The sequence below is a fragment of the Hippopotamus amphibius genome, chromosome 6, assembly GCF_030028045.1.
Source record: "Hippopotamus amphibius kiboko isolate mHipAmp2 chromosome 6, mHipAmp2.hap2, whole genome shotgun sequence".
Classification (NCBI taxonomy): Eukaryota; Metazoa; Chordata; class Mammalia; order Artiodactyla; family Hippopotamidae; genus Hippopotamus; species Hippopotamus amphibius.
In genome coordinates this window covers 166,452,672-166,472,101 of record NC_080191.1, presented here as the reverse complement: position 1 = coordinate 166,472,101, position 19,430 = coordinate 166,452,672, and the positions used below count along the sequence as shown (strand labels likewise).

At 36.0% G+C, this 19,430-nt stretch overlaps 1 protein-coding gene across 2 annotated transcripts in view; it reads left to right on the top strand.

Moving 5' to 3' along the window:
* The window catches only part of FGF12 (fibroblast growth factor 12), a 526,043-nt gene that overhangs the window by 358,513 nt on the left and 148,100 nt on the right, over positions 1 to 19,430 (top strand). For both annotated transcript variants that reach the window (XM_057739036.1, XM_057739035.1), the window contains one exon: positions 3,265 to 3,368. In XM_057739036.1, the coding sequence (XP_057595019.1) occupies positions 3,265 to 3,368 (104 nt within the window). The remainder of the gene's footprint in view (positions 1 to 3,264; positions 3,369 to 19,430) is intronic.

Genomic DNA, 19,430 nt, shown 5'->3' with positions numbered 1-19,430 from the left:
ATTTTCCATTGATTACCTTTATTTACAATATGTAAGTACCATACGTGTAGTTAGTACCTTAGGTGTTAACTCTGCTTTCCTTAGCAATTTCTATCAGGATTAGGGTTGGCTCAGCGTTGCACAGACTAAAATAACAAGGACTTATTTTTCTCGCATGAAGGCCAGAGCTAGGTCATCGAAAGCTGGACTGGTGCCATTGCTCCACAAAGTCCTCGGGGACCCAGCTCTTTCCAGGTCACCTGCCATCACTCCCTCGGAGGGAAACCCTTGTTTTCATGGCCTGAGATCATCCAGCCATGCCAAGCTCATCCCCAGCCAAACAGCAGTAAGGCAAAGGCTGGGGAAGAAGGCAAAGGACAGTTGTCTTTAAGGAAAGGGTCTTCAGGAGTACAAAGACCTTCCTGCCTACATTTCAGGGGCCGGTACTGAGTCCATAGCCACAGTTAGCCACAGGGTATGTACAGAAATGAAGCTAAATTGTCTGTTACTTTTTGAGTAGGTGAGAATGGCTGTTAGGGGAAATTAAACTTAAAAGGGAAGGAGGAGCAAATAGGATGTTTTGGGCAGATAACCACATTCGCAAGCCAGAAAACCTTTGTTCAGTTTCATTTCCACCTGGGTTACCTCTCTGAACCTGTTTACCCTTCTAAAAATTAGGACAATCATTCTGTCCTAAATTTTTCATACTGTTTGTGGCTGAGGGTCACATACAACACGTTGAAAATTGTGTTGCACAAAAATAAAGTATTTTATTTTTTTTTAATTTATTTATTTGTTTTGGCTATGCCAGGTCTTAGCTGTGGCATGCAGGCTTCTTAGTTGAGGCATTGTATGCGGGATCTAGTTCCCTGACCAGGGATCAAATCTGGGCCCCCTGCATTGGGAGCATGGAGTCTTACCCACTGGACCACCAGGGAAGTCCCTAAAGTATTCTTTTAAAAGTATTAAGCAATCTTCTGAATCAATAGATATTAGGTGATATGTCAGTAACCTTATTTGACAAACAGAAGAATCATATATTAATGACAAATAACTCATATAGAGAGAAGACATCCCTGTTTATGAAACATTTTCAAGAACAAGATAATGTATTTGATTCTCCTGTCAACTCTGTCCACTAAGGGTGCTTATGTCCATTTAACAGACAGGAAAACTAAAGCAGAGAGATTAAATGAGTGGCTCAAAGGCTTGTAGCTTCTGAGTGGTGAGTTTAGAAACTACTTTGCCTACAAACCTCTCCCACTTTTTTGTAATCTGTGTTGTTTTGTAATCTTAATACACCACACTACTTATTGACCATTTGGTAAAGTCTGGATCTCTAAGATTAGAGGGACAGACTCTCAGTTATTTATCCCTACTTTATCTATGTGGTGTTCTTTCCCATTCTTCCCTAATGTGAATCAGATCCTCTGATCTGCCAGTCCTTTTCTATACACATACACTACCCTGCAGAACCACTTAATTCCTGCCCTACTATAATGTTTCTGATCTTCGCCTTCTCAACTTCTGTCCCTTCTTGAAGTGTCAACTTGGGTCTCATCTTCTGTGTGAGACATTTCTTGAACACTTCAGAACACAGACCTTCCATTTCCCTGAACTTCTGTAACATAGAGAATATATATAGAATGCATATATTACATTTAATTATAGAAATACATTATACACTGTATCAAATTATTCCATATGCCTTAAGTTTCTCTCCCCAACTAGACTTTAAGGTCTTATACTACTTCTTATTCCAGCAGCACAAGGACAGTGGTAAGAATATAGGAGGAACAAAAACTAGCACAGATTCACACTGAGGCAACTGTTAATTCCTTAGCATCTGCTAAGATCTAGTCTCAACTTTCATGACAGATGAGGGAAAAGATTCAAAGAGGCAAAGAAATCGGTCCGATGTCAAATATCTAGGACCTGAATCCTGCTATACCTAACTTGTGGTCTTAGGCTTGATCCTTTACAACTACCAATTGAACACTTGACTAATAGCCAAATACTCTGTGTGTGTGTGTGTGTGTATGTGTTTAGGTTACTATCCCACATTGAGAGAAGCCCAGAAAAATAGCATTCCTGATTAATGGTAGTCCCTGGGTTAATTTATATATATATATCTTATGTTCAAAATTGAGAAAGACCAGAACGATGGGAATTTTATCAGTAGAAATGATAGATGAGAAGTTCTAACTAAGTCAGGATGCTAAAGTGAACTATTCTTTTATGCACACAGTCATAAATATTCAATTCATGTTCATGTTGCTGTCTATACAACCTAACTATGTGATTGCTTTCCTCCTTTATGTAATATAAATTCTTCCAAGATAGGGACAGTGTTTTATGCTTATGCTCATTTTATAATATTAACGGTAACTAAAACAGTGCTATATAGGGATCTTTAATTCATAGAAATACATTTTTGAAAGAAAAATGGGTTATGTTCTAATTTATCTTCTTTCTGGCATTCAAGTACTTTCTCCAAGTAGACGAGAAGACTGTTGAATATTTTCAGTGATGGACGACTCAAATATTTAAGGACCACAAGCATGTTCCCATTTTATCTTAGGATACTGAATTAAATTTATGAAGTTGAGTTTTAATGGTTTGTGCCTATATATGCACACATATGTATATATTTCTCAAGATATAAAATCTATCCATTAGGATTTAAGCTATTTAGCAATCATTGATCCATCTATTTATCAATCTACATTTACATGTAAAAATCGAAATATAAAGAGAAATGTTCTCCTGCTACTAGCATAGTTCAGGATGAGCCAGCGGCTTTTGCTTGCATCTTGTGTGTTTAAGACAGTGTTCAGGACCACAAGGAAAAGAAGCTCTGGCATATGTTATGAAGATCATATTTTACTATTACTTATGATTCCAAATATGTTTTCTTCTGTTGAGAATTTTTTGGTTCACGTTATTCGTTTGTTAGAGAAAAATCATCTTACGCTCTTTGAGTATATATTCATTTTGTAGAACAGAGATCTTGGCCTGTCAGATCCATGTGGGGCCCTTGGAGTCCTTCTAATCTAATCCCTTTATTGCAGATGAGTTTGTGCAATTTACCTGAAGTCATGTAGTAATTAGTCATGGTGCAGAGACAAGAATCCAATTCTCTTCACTCTTAGAACTCTCCTCTCTCTCTCTCTTCTAATTTCAATTCCTAGGTTTTAATCCTCAAAAGAGTCATTTTAAGAAGCAAGATGATTTATTCCAAAGGTCACTGATCCTTTCCTCTCTGTCTTCCTTTTTCCCCTCTAGCCCTCTTCAATCTAATCCCTGTGGGCCTGCGTGTGGTGGCCATCCAAGGGGTAAAGGCCAGCCTCTATGTGGCCATGAATGGTGAAGGCTATCTCTACAGCTCAGTAAGTACCTTGTGTGTGTGTGTTGCACGTAAAGTGACATGGAGAGGTAATGAAATAACCGTTATTTTAGTGAAGACAATTACAAGTTGAAGTCATTTTATATTTTCTGACCCAGTATGGCAGGATTATCATGAAGATTTTATAATTTACAATGTTAAAGATCATGCTTTGTTGAGAAAGAGCTAGCAACTCTCCATGTGAGATAAATTCTCTTTTTCTTTCACTTCTGGAAGATAATCTTTTGAATTTTATCTTTCTGTTTAATTCAAGAGGTAAAACATTTTCCCTCTCTCCTGTTACCTCTCCTTCAAGCAAAGAGGATGACTTAGGAAGCTAAATTCTTGAATTCTTCAATTGTCTGGGAGTCTTCTCTGGCTTATTGTGGAGAAAAAAAGTTTCAGAATAGACCATGTTTTTGTTTGTATTTAATAAAACTGTGCAGTACTTAATTTGTCAGATTCCTGGGATAACTGGTCACTTTAAAGACGTGAATTGATGGAAGGAGCTTTGGCTTAGGGGCTGGGATGTTTGAGTTTTATTTGCATTTCGGCTACAATATTCCTTTGGGAAAGTGGCCTCCTCTCTTCAACTTAATTTCCAAACCTTTAAAGCAAGGGTGTTGGACCCCATGTTGTCTAACATCTCTTTTAAGTCTAAAACTGGCAAAATTAGGCGGCATAATTATGAGCCCTAACATATTTTAAGGTAATTAATGGTCCCACTCTCAAGATGATAATTTATGCATTGAGAGAATGCAGCTGCACTGAATCTTGTATATGTATATAACTCCTCTTCTGTCCTCAGGGAATTGCCTATTAGTAGTTCGTGAAGAACTATCCTTGAAAATTATGGCTACGTATTTCCACCTTTGCTTTCTGTGATCTCACTAAATAATACAAGGTTATTCAGGAAGTTCACTTATGCCCACTAGATTCTCAATTCATTATTGAATAGCTTTTAATAAACTTTTCCTACAATCAATTAAATGAATCTCTGGTACCCTGTGCTTGCTTACTAGTGATACAGCTGTCATTAATGTTAGAATTCTTAAAGCTGCTATTTTACTCTTGAACATATTTACACCTGAATATGCATTTATATACCAGATATCTACATACATGTTTTTCAGTGGTTCTACTCAAAATAATACAGATAGATAATCAATGGGCTTTCATTTTTAATGTGTCATAATTGTAACATTTCTTAATGGCCAGTTATTGTAAATCTATATTTTAAATGTGAGAATTAAAATAAGAAAGAGAAAGTTAACAGGTGTTTTGAATAATTCCAGTTAAACTTTTGTTAAAAAGTTTTGAATGTAATACAAATTACATTCTAGGTGATCTTAGGGTAGTATTGATTTAAGAATTTAATCGGTAATCAAGTAAACAGCTAAAGGTAGGCTATAGTAGACTATATTTATATCTATATTTAAAGGTTGTTATTCATTTTTATATTTATTTAAAAGGTCATAATTCAGGTTGTAATTCCACAAAAATAGTAGAGTTCAGATTTCTGAGCCAGAGCTCATTTCCAAAGGTCTGGGAAGAATAAAAACACAGATAATCTGACAACAGTGTTATAGCAGGTGGAGCTGTGTAGGAGACCGTGTGTGTTCTGTGTGTGTGTGTGTGTGTGTGTGTGTGTGTGTGTGTGTGTGTGTGTGTTAATGGGGTGGGGGCAGGGAGGGGCCCCTGTTGTTGGGTGCAATCCTACAGTTCCTGGGAGAGGAGCCTGGGTATTCAGCCTGACATAACTCAACTTCATACATGGCAGCATGTTTAGAAATGCATTTTTTCTTTCTTTCTTAGAACTAGGCTTAAGATACAGGGAGTCCATAGGAGAGGTTCTAAGAACGTCTTGATTAGAGAATTTTCCTGTAGGTGCTTTTTTGTAAAGGATCCAACACCTTAGTAAAAACCAATAGTCACCTGTTGAGTTACCTGTTTTGGGTACCTAGAGTTTCAGTTTTCCTCTCCACTTAAGTCAAATTTGTCTCATACCAAGAATTGCAACTCTTTTCCCTGTATGGAGCTGCAAAGCTACTGGAACAATTTCTCTTAATTATAAGCATGGCCTGACTGCCATTGAGCATCAGGGTCCCTACTTTCAAAATCGCTCTTTCTGGATAGGACTAGCAGTATGAAATGTTGGTTTTTAATTTTTTTAATTTAAAATTCCGTTCATTTAAAATGCCTATGAACTGTGTACATTATTTCTTTTTGTTTGTTTTGGTTTGGTTTGTTTTGGGGTTTTTTTCCCTGAGATCTTTAAACAGGGGGCATAGGCCTAAAGATTTTGTTATAGGACTAAAAAGGGCCAGTACTGGGAGGGGCAGACTGGAAAGAGAATTGGGTACCCAGGCTTCATCACGCTTGTTTGCTGCTTGTCTGGGTGGCGTGTCTCAGTGAGGGAGCACTAGCATGGCCAGGAGCCTTGTGGGGAGTTAACAACAGGCTGTTACAGGCTTTCTTGAGGTACTTTTGGCATATATTACGGCTTGAAGTGATGTGAAGAGCAGTTTCCTACTTCATGTTCAACGGTGTAGCCGAGCACACCAGTAAGGGTGGGGAAGGGGGGACTGGTGGCGTGTGTCTGAAGGCAAACCCTAGAGGTCCTAAAGAAGCTAACTTAGAATCCAAGAGAAATTCTCAAATGGTATCATTTATCCAGTGGCATTCACCTTGTCTGTGTTCATATTTAAGCTAGGAATCAATTCCCTTGTTACTTCTGATTCCCCCCAATCCCACCCCCTTTACCAGAAGACAGAGAACAGTAAAGACCGAGGGACCGTTAGGTAGCATAGAGCTAAAGTTTTGAGATCCCTTCTGAAAATCTTTATTTTAATGTGTGGGTTTAATCCGTAAGCGTTTAATGACATCGTTGATGTGTCTGGATTTGTTTTTACCCTTGTGGTTTGCATTATTTTGCTCCTATTTTCTTTTTTATTTTCTCACATTATTGCAGTGTTTTCCTATTCTATCTTTATCCTTCTGCTAGTTTGTAAACGTAGGTTATAATTCTAGTCTTTTAGTGATTTACACTTTTTTTAACATACATACATAAGTATATAGTTTGCTAAATAATAAAATGTATTATTTATTTCTGTCCTTCTTCCAGACAACTGATAGACCTTAGTATGTTTTCTTGCCGAGTAAACACCACCACCCTTCTCACCAATTGGGTTATTTACACTTTAAATATGCACAATTAGGTATTATTCTATACTAAAAATTAAATTTATCAATCTTTAAAATAATGTATACGCACATACGTTTTGTTTTTATGTGTATCAAATTTTGTCCCTCTGAGTTTACTTTTCTTCTAAACAAAATCTTCCATTGTTTTCTGTGTGTGGGTCTGTAGAAGGTGAATTCCCTTTGTGCTGGTATCTGTGAAAATGCCTTCCTTTCACTTTTACTCTTGAATTACAGTTCAGATAGTTATACAGTTCTTAGTATACCTCTTTTCCCCCAGCACTTTGAAAATCATATTCTGTTGGTTTTCTGGCATGCGTTGTTGACTGTGAGAAGTTTTCTGTCCGTTTAATATCCTCTCCTTTGTAGGTAACCTATATGGAAAATTTAAAGGATTTTTTCTCTTTATACTTCATGTTCTGAAAATTCATTATAATGTCTAGTTGTAAATCTATATTAAGTTTTCTTGTTAGAAATTCAGAATGTACTTTCAATCCAAAGAATCAGACTTCTTTAATTTTGGAAAGTTTTAGCTTTTCCCGTATACGTTTTATTTCTCTGTTATACTTTCCAATCTCTTGTGCTGATAATATTGAAATCACTTTCACTAGAAACTTGCATATTTATCTACTCTAGAAATGATGCCATCTATTTTGTGATTTCAGTCACTATGCTTTAAATTTTTGGATGTCTGATGGTTTCCATTCCGTATCTACCTGATCGTGATTGATTTCTCCCTGTTTTTACTATCTGGCTCTTTTTACAGAAAGTTATTAACTCATTCATCTCTCTGAGCATTCTTATAATACTTGTTAGACTTTTCCAAAAAGTTAATTTCTTTTGTAATGAATTCATGTTTCAGTCGTTGATTTTGTTGGCTCTCATTTTTAGAGTTAGATTGAGATTACATTAGAATTTAGAATAAGTTCTGCGTGTGTTTGGAATTTTTGTCTGCAGGCCCATCTCTCTCTCTTTCTTTCTTCACAATCTTCTTTTGAAATCTGCCCTTCATTTCTAGCAAATTTTTGGCTGCTGCTCTCCAGCCTCCAGTGGTCCTAGTTTAGAATGAGACTTTAAAAGTCATTTCAAGGCTGCATGCTAGGGTAACATTGGGTTAGGAAAGGGGGCTGGGCAAGGGTATGGCCTGGTTTTGTTTCTCTCATTGTGAGGCTATGTCTGTCATTGCATCTTGCTTAAAATAATTGCAGCATTTTAAAAAATACAGTTGATGTACCATATTATATTAGTTTCAGTCGATCTACATAGTGATTTGAAATTTACATACATTAGAAATAATCACTGTAAGTCTAGTAACCATTTGTCTCCATACAGTTATCACAATATTATTGATCATATTCCATATGCTGTATATTACATCTCTGTCTTATTATTTTATAACTGAAAGTTTGTACCTCTTAATCCCCTTCACCTATTTTGCCCAACCCTACTCCCCTTCTCCCATCTGGCAACCACCAGTTTGTTCTTTGTATCTGTGAGTGTGTTTTCATTTTATTTTGATTGTTTTGTTTTTTATATTCCACAAATAAGTGAGATCATATATTGGGTTGGCCCACAAGTTCGTTCCGTTTTTCCATAACATTTTATAGAAAAAAACCCAGACAAAGTTTTTGGCCACCACAACAGTATTTGTCTTTCTCTGTCTGACTTATTTCTCTTCGTGTAATACTCTCTAGACCCAACTATGTTATTGGAAATTGAAAGATTTCCTTTTCTTTTAAGTGTTCCATTGTGTATATATACCACACCTTCTTTATACATTCATCTATTGATGGACACTTAGGTTGTTTCCATATCTTGGCTGTTGTATATAATGCTTCAATGAACGTTGAGGTGCATATACCTTTTCGAATCAGTGTTTTTGCTTCCTCTGGGTAAATACCAAAAAGTGAAACTGCTGAATCACATGTTTTCTTCATTTTTTAAGGAACCTCCATACTGTTTTTTATAGTGGCTGCACCAATTTACAATCTCACCAGCAGCGCCTGAGTGTTCCCTTTTCTCCACATCCTCATCAACATTTGTTTGTTCACTTTTTGGTGGTAGCCATTCTGACAAGTGTGAGGCGGTATCTCATTGTGGCGTTGATTTGCGTTTCTCTGATGATTAGTGATGAGGAGCAAGTAGCAGCAATTTTTATTTCAGCCTTTTAAGAGTTGGAGCAGGAAAATTATTCCAGTCCCTAGTGTGAGCAGGTGGCTTGGCTCTGGTCCTTTATTCTACACAGAGGGCTTTTCTTTCCATTGACCTGACCAGAGTGGAACTCAGGGTCACACCACCCCTTTCAGGACATGAAGCTTAGTAGGCCTGAGGCTGCCACTTGCTCAGTGCTTTGTGTTTCCATTCTATGGGGATGATTAGCTTGCTTTGATCCTGGTTATGTCATTTACACCTTACATTGCTAAATCCAATGCCATGAAAATTTTCTTTTGTGTTTTCTTTTAGGGTTTTATATTTTTAGATCTTATATTTCAGGTTTTAATCCCTTTTGAGTTAAATTTTGTGTATGATATAAGCAAATACCAGTATAAATGAGGTAGGTCAAGAAAAGGAAATTCAAGTTCAATATTCATTAAAAGAAAGGGTTTTTATTGACATATTGTTGACAACAATGTTGTGTTAGTTTCAGGTATACAGCAAAGTGATTCAATTATATATATATATTCTTTTCAGACTCATAGGTTATTATAAAGTATTGAATATAGGTCCCTGTGCTATATGGTAGGTCCTTGCTGTTTATCTATTTCAACATTCATTTGTAAAATCAACATTGCTTATCCTATTTGCTGTTGCAGTTAAGGATGTGTCACTCCATACTGTTACAACATAATATCAAAAGCATAATTCCTTGACGTGCCTTTACAATTTCATGCCTAAATCTGATGCCTCAGCGAGAGCAGACAATGTTGAGATTGCAATAATTTACTGACTTTATATTGAAAAACTGAGTCAAGTTTATTGAGAAACATAGAAGGGATCTCTGAGGAAGAAGAAAAGAGAAGGTCATTATTGAAAGTTATTGGAAGAAGACTGCTTTATGACCACAAAATGACGATAGGATAGATATTTTTTATTTTACTCCTCTAATTTCTCTTCTTCCACACTATCATAGATGTCCAAAATTTCCCATCACTGAGGATGAAATGCAAATTTTCTCATTTTCTGCAGCTGAAAGTAACTTCCACATTTTGCACTTTGGTAGGACACATCTATATATATTATCATCCATATATATTTCCTTTCTTTCTTTTGTTGGAATTATTTGTTTTCATGCCCTATCTGTCAAATTAGATGCAAGTTCCTTAAAGTTAGTGATCATATCTAATATAGACTAATATATATCAGAACACTGAGAACTGCAATTCCCATGTAAAGATATCTGATAAAATCTTGTTGATCAGCTGATGGATGCATTTCATACAGTTTAATTTTGACAATAATTCACTGGCCATCTGGTCTGAATGCTTTTTGTAATAATTCTCCTGATTGCGACTTATACACTTTCCAGTACTGTTAACTGGCTCAACTTTGAGTAGGCTATGACTATTCTATAGAAACATGGAAAGTTTGCTAGAGGAATCTTATTGCTCATAATTCTCTGTGTTGAGGCTTATGTTCTGTTGTAATTTTAAGAGTTGATGTTGTCATGTTTTCCTTTCTGTGCTAAATATTGCTTTTAAAAGAAAAAAAGCAAAAAGTGGTTGGCATATCTTCTTGGGAAGCCACTTGGTCATTACGATTTATCTCTTGGTGAAAGGTTTCCATTCCATAATGAAAAGAAATGGCAGCATTTTTAAACACACATATCTAGAAAAGAGGTACAAAATAGTTACCCATTCTGGAATTTGTGTTTCTCCAACTGACTTCCTCATGGAATGTTCTGAAATTTGAGGCATATGCAGAAATATTTCTTGGGTAATGGTATCTCTGAAGGTCTCTAACATTGAAGGAGAACAAGAGGGAGGGAGGAAGAGAGAGAAAAAGAGAAACACCTTAGCCATTAATACCAAATGAATCATAGAGTTTTGAAGTTAATGGTGCCTGAATAGAGAGAAGTCAAACGCCAAATCACAGGGGCTTGGTCAGCAATTAGATTGTTAAATATTCAGTTTAGGTGATTTGCATAATTTTTTTCTTCAATATACTTGTGGTTTTCTTGAATTTTATAACATTTCTTTTTCGTCTTAGGTTGATTTTTGGCAATAACACCTAGAAAAAAATTGCTTATTTTGCCTACTTTCTTTTTACCCTCACGTGTATATATTTATTAACTGAACTGGGTTGTTTTTAATCAACTAAAAATATATATATATGCAGAATCCTGCCAGCCCAAGAATGTGGCTGTGTTGCTTGCAAATATGTGAGGTGAATTTTTGTTGCTGTTGTTGGAATTAGGTTGCCTTTCTTTAGAAAGAATCAACAGGTCATTAGTTATACTTTCAGTAAGGACTGAATGATGGTAAGCATCTAGTTTTACCTTATGATGTTTTCAGTAATAAATGGTGTTGGTTTTATTCCAAGAGTTTATAACTTCTGGAAAATGTTAATACTTTAGCTCCTGGGCTAGCCTTAATTGTAAAAATTAGCATATGTGTTTCCAGTAGCATTTTTCATTGAAAAATAAAAATAGGATTAAGCTTCTAAGAGCAGCACTAATGAGGACCTTTGGTTGAATCATTTGAAAATGATACTACATTTTATATTTTTTCTTTCTACCTTGCCGTTAGGCCCATTAGCCTACCATGTAGTCATATATCCAAAATTTCTCAATTGTGTTTCTTAGGTCATTAGTGAATCAGGCAGTATTAAGCAGTATTTAAAAATGAAAGCTTTAGAAATAAAACTGGGTTTGGATCACAGCTCTGTAACTTACTTCCTTTGTGTCACTGGGGAAATTTTTTAGCCTTCTAGACTCAGTTTCCTTATATGTAAAATGGAGGTAATTATGAAAATACCAGCTTTATAGGATTATACCAAGGATTAAATGAGACAATGCATGTAAAACCCTAGCACTGTGCCTAGTACACAGTCGATGCTCAATGTCAGCCATAAGTAGTAGCAGTAGCAGTAATAGTAAAATAGTAGTATAGTGGTAGTAGTAGTAGATGTGTTATATAAGATGTTCATTGTATCCTAAATCAATGCCTTACCATCAGTTCATGGAGTTCATATAGGGTAACTGTACCCATATTTTCAGTGGTGATTCCTGGTTTGCCTAATCCAGTATCTTTAGTCATCCTGGTCATGGGAGGTTGGTTGCAGAGTATCTCTCATTTAACTAGAACCAATTAGCTTCAGGCCTAAGACTTGACTTTATCTGTTGAAGGAGAGTTGCCTTTTTTTCGAACTGAATTTAGAGCTATAGCCATCTTAAAAACTCAAGGAGAAATCATATCTTAGAATGATTCCAACATTCAGAGGACAGAAAGTCTCTAGGTGGAAAGTTGGAGAAACCAGGTCTTGTTCACATCCTTTGATGTTGTACATGAAGACATACCTGAAGCCAGCCCTACCTCTGAAGTTTTGAGTTTTAGGAGCCAATAATTGCCCTTCTGTATGAACCAGTTTGGGCTGTATTTTTTTTTTTTAAGCTGCTAAACTGATAAAGAGGTGAACCAATTATCAGACTCTCCAAGAAAGCTTAAAGCTCCATTTGTTCCATGTTCTCCATGTCATTTCTGCTGAAGGATTTCCCAGTGACCTCCTTCTGGAGAGTTATGACTTTACCATGGCTTTCTGGGCCAGCCTGACTCCCAAAAGAGATTATCTGTTCTTATTAGTTCTGCCTTGCCTTGCCTGTTCCCCTCCAAAACCAGCATAAGAATTAGTCATTTTCATATGTAAATGTTTCTGGGGTTTGTAACAAACAAATCATCAAAAGATAGGGATCAACTTTTCCTCCCCCCTCCCCCCCCAGCCACGCCCAGCGTGAGCCAGTTTTTCAACTCTTGGGGACCTCTTCAAAATATCTCTTTATAGAACTCCCTTGGAGGGAAATATATTGCATAAAATAAGTCTGTACACCTTGACTTTCATAGATTTCAGGGAGGGGAAACGAGAAGAAATGATGAGTGCTAAACGCAGAGGGAAAATCAGTAGGTTTTCAGGTGAGATTTGAACAGAATAGAAATGTGGTAAAGCAGAGAAACAGAAGCAATTCATTTTTATGACCAAGTCTGCAGATAGGTTTGCTCGTTGAATAGATAGCACTGAGGAAAAGAATATGAGAAAACAAAACAAAACAACAAAACATTATGATAGGTGCCCAAATTAGAACAGTTGTCAGAGACCGACAGATCGCAAAGTGCTACATTTTGAGGAGATTTCCAGCCTACAGCCTCCTGCATTTATGGTGCACCTAGTTTGTTTCTGCACCACACAATTTTAAAATCTAGTAGTTAAATTGGGGAAATGGGTTAGCTACATAGAAAAGTATGTGTCAAAAGTGACGTATATTTCAGCCATCTCCAAATGGAAAGAAAGAAATTTATTTTGAGTCCACTGAAAACATCGGTCTCCCATGGGGTACCTGTATGTCATGGTTCATCCAGTTTATGAGTTCCAGTTTACGCCTGATGTCATAGTGTAATTATTGACACTACCTGTTTGACCCTCAAAACAGTCGTGGATTAGGGTTTGGGCAATAATTATATGGTCACGTTACATGTGATCCCACCTATGACTCAGTGGGTGATCGGAGGTGTCAATATATGCACAAAATCTTACTCAATAATTTGAAAATTTCCTCTTCTGATTTACTCCCCAAGACCAAATCTTAATGATAAATTTTTTAAGTCCACTTTCCTGTATCACCCGGTGATTGAGTTTGGCTGTGAGTAAAAAAGACACCCATAACAATGGTTTAAAGGGATCAAAGGTTTAAGTTTTCTCAGGTAACCAGAAGTCTGGAGATAGATAGTTACTGGTGTTGCTGTATTGATTGGCTAAACAACCCTTGGCTAAATGCCCAAGGTCTTTACATTTATTTGGCCTTATGCCCAAGGTCTTTACATTTATTTGGCCTTTTCCTCATGGTATAGCATGGCTCCTACATCCCCAGGTAACATGTATACATTCCGGACAGTTAAAAAAAAAAAAAAGGACACAGAGAAAGAGATGGTGGCTTTATCAGGAAAGCACACTTTCCCAGAAGTTCCAACAATGTCCACAGTGATGTCCAGCAAAGACCATAGAACTGTGTCACATGGTCACCCCTAGGTGAAAAGAGTCTAGGGAAATGTCTCAATTAAAAAAAAAATTGAGTTGCAGATATTGCCATGTTCATCAAGACCAGAGTTCTGTTAATGTGGAAGGGAAAATGGATATTGGGTAGACACCTGACAACTGCCCTGCTTCTCCAGACTGAAAATATAACTGTAGATAATGTAAGACTTTAGGACAAGAGAGAGTCAGAGAGACAGACAGCAAGTGAATAGATTGATGAATAGATATGCATGTGTAGTTTCTTCATTAGGTAATGTAAGATCTTTTGAATCACCATAAATATTGGTTGAAGAATTTATAAACCTCTACTAGGAAGCTAAATATTGAACTCTAGAGACTAATGGTAAGAGATCTTACCTGTAGTTTTATTCAGGTCCAAATAGGTTAGAATTTCCCTGGGATTTGGTGACAGAAGCTTTCCACTTGTTGAGTTTTCATGACAGATTGCTGCATATTTCCTCCAAAGTTTCTCTCTGTAGCTAGGGCAAAGATGAATAAGCACTACTACTTCAACTTCCATTCTTCTATTTTTTTGGATGGATAAAAGGTCTCTCTGTAGGGAGCTGTGAGAAGTCATGAGGGATATGAAGGTCAGTATGGAATGGGACATAGCATACTGACTTGGAAGAGTGTGTTTCACCTGTGGTTTCAATATAGCTATTCCTGAAACTCCAGAGATCAGCAACTTTTCCATGTTCCCATTTAATCAATAATTTATTACCTATTTATTCAGAGTTGATAGTGTGGCACACATTGTCTTAGGAACTGAAAATAAAATGAAAAACACTTCCCCTGTAGTGGGAGAGCAAGACAACACATAAATAAAAAAATAATATGGAAATTTACTATTTAGGATTGGTTTAATAAAAGAAAAATATATTTCAGCAATAGAGAATAATAGAGAAAACTAATTTAGACAGGATTGACATGAAAATTTCTTTAAGGAGATGATATTCAAGCTAAAACCTAAAGGATGAAAAGAAATCCCAAACTGGAGGAAGACTGATATTAGCAGAGGCAGAAATAAGTGCAAAACAGTCATAGGAATAAAATGTTTTTAAACCTTATTGTTTCTCACACATTCTATCATAATTCTTGCACCTGAAGTGCTAATTTTAATATCTATTCATTTTCATTTGCTCGTCTATTTGATTTAAAATATGTTTACTTATTATGTGCTGAGTACTATTTTGGGTCCTCCAATCATGAGAGAGGAAAAGGACAAACACTGTGCTTTCATACTGTAATAAAAGAATGAAATTGCTAAGGGTTATAAAAGAAGGAAGCAGAGTTATAGAAACATAATACAGTTTATGTTTTGGCATTTAAAAAAAATTTTTAAACTTACATTAATTCTTATGAATTTCTTTCTGTTATTTGTATTATCCTTGTATTTTTAGTCTTTTTACATAGAATCCTGGAATAAGTTGTCTTTTTTTTTTAATTTATATACTATTTATTGAACTTTATTTATTATTAATATTCCTAAGGGATTTCTAGGAACTTTCTCAGTTATTTCAGTGATGCAGTGGTTAAGAATTGGCCTGCCAATGCAGGGAACATGGATTTGATACTGGGTCGGGGAAGATCCCACATGCTGCGAAGCAACTAAGCCTGTGTGCTACAACTACTGAGCCTGCACTCTAGAGCCTGCGAGCCACAACTACTGAAGCCCGCGTGCTTAGAGCCCATGCTCTGCAACTTGAGAAGCCACTGCGATGAGAAGTCCACACACCGCACCGAAGAGTAGCCCCTGCTGTCCGCAACTAGAGAAAGCGCGCGCGCAGCAACGAAGACCCAGTACAGCCAAAAATAGTTAATTAATCAATTAAAAAATAAAAGGACTTCATTGGCATTATCATAAAAACTTGAAATCCAATTAGTAGCATATTGCCAAAAATATAAATGTTTTAAAAGCTCCACACCACATATAAAAATGTAACTTAAAATAGATCATAAACTTAAGTGTAAGAGCTAAAACTATAAAACTCTTAGAAGAAAGCATAGGACTAAATCTTCATGACTTTAGGTTAAACAGTAGTTTCCTAGATATGAAGCCAAAAGCACAAGCAACGAAAGGAAAAAAATTCATCACAATTAAAACATTTGTGCTTCCAAGAACACAATCAAGAAAGTGAAAGAGACAACCCAGAGAAGGGGGAAAAAGTTAGCAAGTCATTTATCTGATAAGCAGTGTGTATCTAGAATATATAAATAATACAACTAAAAATAAAAAGACATTGAAAAGTGTGCAAAGGATTCAAATAGACATATTTCCAAAGAAAATATACAGATAGTTAATAGCCACATGGAAAGGTGTTCAACACCATTAGCCATCAAGGAAATGCGAACTAAAACCCACAAGGACTCACCACTTCACACCCACTAGGATGGTTTTATTCAAAAAGACAATGACCAGTATAGGTGAGGACATGGAGAAACTGGAACCTTTGTACTCTGCTGATGGGAATCTGAAATGCCATAGCCAGTTTAGAAAATAATCTACCAGTTCCTCAAAGGGTTAAAGGTACAGTTACCATTTGACTCAGCAGTTTCTCTACTAGGTCTATACCTAAGAGAAATGAAAACATAGGTCCACACAAAAACTTCTGTATATTAACAGTCATAGCAGGATTACTTACAATAGCTAACAGTGGAAATGACCCAGATATCCATCAATGAATGAATGGATGAAGTGTGGCATATTTATTCAGTATAATATTATTTAGCAATAGAAAAGAGTGTTGACACATGCTACAACATGTATGAACCGTGAAAAAAACAGTATGTTAAATGAAAGAAACCAGTCACAAAGGACAACATATTGTATAATTCCATTTATCTGAAATGTCCAGAAAAGACAACCCTATAGAGATAGCAAGTTGATTAATGATTGTGTTGTGATGAATGGGAATGGGTTGCTACTAAAGGATGTGAGTTTGCTTTTTTGGAGTAATGAAAACATTCTAAAGTTGATTGTGGTGATGGCTGTACCACTCATTCTGTGAATATATTAAAAAACCATTGAATTATACACTTTGAATGGGTAAGCTGTATGGTATGTGAATTATATCTCAGTGGTGCTATTATTAAAAAGCTACTTCTATTTAAAATATCAATTTAATAATGATTTAATGGAGATTAAAAAGTAAATAAGATCATTTTCCCCTAATTGATTCCATACACATTAATTGAGTTGTATTTTTTGTTTGTTTAAAGTAACACAAAGGTGTGAATTTCTTCACAACTGGAGGGGTGTGACAAAACTTTAACACTCTGGTGTTGGAGCAAAAAGTGGAAAAAGGAGTGAGAGCAGGGTAGAATTTATGTTTTCATTGTGAAGATGTGTCCTACAACTGTAAACACCATTGATTTTGACCACAAAATACTAGCTGAGAGAAGAGTTTTTATAATAAGATTAATATTTGTTGGGACTGGTGACGTTTGAATTTATTTACTGAGCTTGGACCTTTAAATTATTACTGTCGGCTTTAAAAATTTATACCTATCTGTTAACGAGGTGGTACTTTTGGATAGGTATATGTTTAAATCACAGAATATGTTTTTCTTTCTCTCTTTGGCTCAATTTAAAAATGTTTTGTGAGGAAATCTTGAATATTTTGTACCTTAAAATTGCATCTTGGGACTATTTAATGGAAAAAGGTATAGAAATCTATGTATCTATTTAGCAATGCACATTATAGTGCCTTGGTAGCAGAACATATTCCTTCCTCATACACATTTGGAAATTTCAAATTATGGTGCAATTTTAAATATGAATATTTTAAACAGAATTTAACTGAAGTTTGAAACACATGGGGATATTTAGAGAAATATATATATATATAAAGATATACTTTGGTAATTAAATATTTATTTTTAATTTATGTAATTATGATGGAATCACTTGAAGATCATCTATAGGAAACCAGTACGGCATACAGTTAAGGGGCAACATGTATCTTCCGTTCTCAGTTTAGCTTGTTTTACCTTCTCCATCATTATACATAATAAGCACATCTCAAGTCATAATAGAAGCCTGTTTTGTGAAGCGTGGCTATTAATTCAGCTTTTATCTCATGGTATTGTCACAGTTATTTTCCCATCACTCTTTTGTGTTCCTTACAGCATTCATTATATCTGTTTCCAAGGCCAGTGGCTAGGTCAATCAATATTACTTTCACTCAGTGAATTGGACGAGGTTTCATTCTCAGAAGACTTACCATTTTAAATATCCTATATCTAGTTAGCGTTGTATAGTTTAATTCAGGCTGAAAGAAGGAAAATACAGAAATGCTTTAAAACAAGTATGGAGATCACAGAGTTTTAAGAGTTGAAAAATGTGTTGTAATTTAGTCTAACGTAGCATTTGGTCATTGTCCATTCAACCTCTGATGGAACATCTCATGCTCTGTGGGGACTCACCACCCCCAAAGACCTCTCATGCTTTGGTCCAGCAGTCAGGTCCATGGTGTGAACAGTGTTTGGAATCAGTCATACTTGGGTTGTAATTTCGTTCTTGCTGCTGGTTGAGCTTGAGTGATTTACTGCATATCTCTGAGTTTTTTTTTTGTTTCAAACTAGTGCATTATATCTGCTTTATAAGTTCATTAGAGGAATTTAAAAGATAAAAAGAATAGGTAATATGTTCAGATCAATAATGAACACTCATTAAGTGTAGTATTTTCTTTCTATCCCCTGTAAGTGTCAGAACACTTGGCAAGATTCAAGATATCTCCGAGCAGCGTGTATACTTTGCATCTGAAAAATTTGTCTATCTATTTTGATTATAGTGGAAACATACTGGTACTTTTACCTACGTTCATTCTCCCTCATCACTTTCTTCAATACCTCTGCTCTCTGCTCTCTCCTTTCCCCCAAATATCCACCCCTGCAACTTCTGAAAGGGTTCCTTATGTTGCTCCTACTATTTCGTGTTTCATCACTTTGAAGGTAAACTAGCCACCTGCTGCCTCCAAAACCTTCAATGAATTACAGTAAACCGAATTATAAAATCCAAAATTCTTTGGCTGGTTTTCAAAGCCTTGTAGCAATTTGACCCCAACAAAAACTCTCTGGTTTCATCTACATTTTCATTTCCCTTTATGACATTTTTTCCTTTCCTTTCCTTTTTTTCTTTTCGAATCATTTCATTTATCTTACCTTCCGTGCACTCAATCCTAATGCCTTTTTCTGCCATTTATCCTTTAAGATCCACTATACCCCCACCATGAAATCTTCCCTATTGAAACGAACACAATCATATCGTCTTTCCTCATCCTTCTAGAGCATTTTGCTTGTACCTCTCTCATAGCTCTTTGTTCTGTCTCAGGTTCAGTTTGTAATTTTGTCTCCAGAACTAAACTTTCAGCATCTTGAAGGCAAACCCTGTGTCTGATTCACTCTCCAATTTCCATGTTCCAGTTCCCTGCACTCTTTCCCACCATGTTACCCACCCAATAAGAATACCTCCACAGAGGCGATGGAGTTGTCTATTATCACAGTTGCTTCAGCTTCCAGTGCTCTTCAAACACATAGAAAAGCTTTGTGGCCTGACCCTAGCCACTCTTGAAACCACATCAGGTTGAATATTTTGGATTTAATCCTGATGATACTGACACAA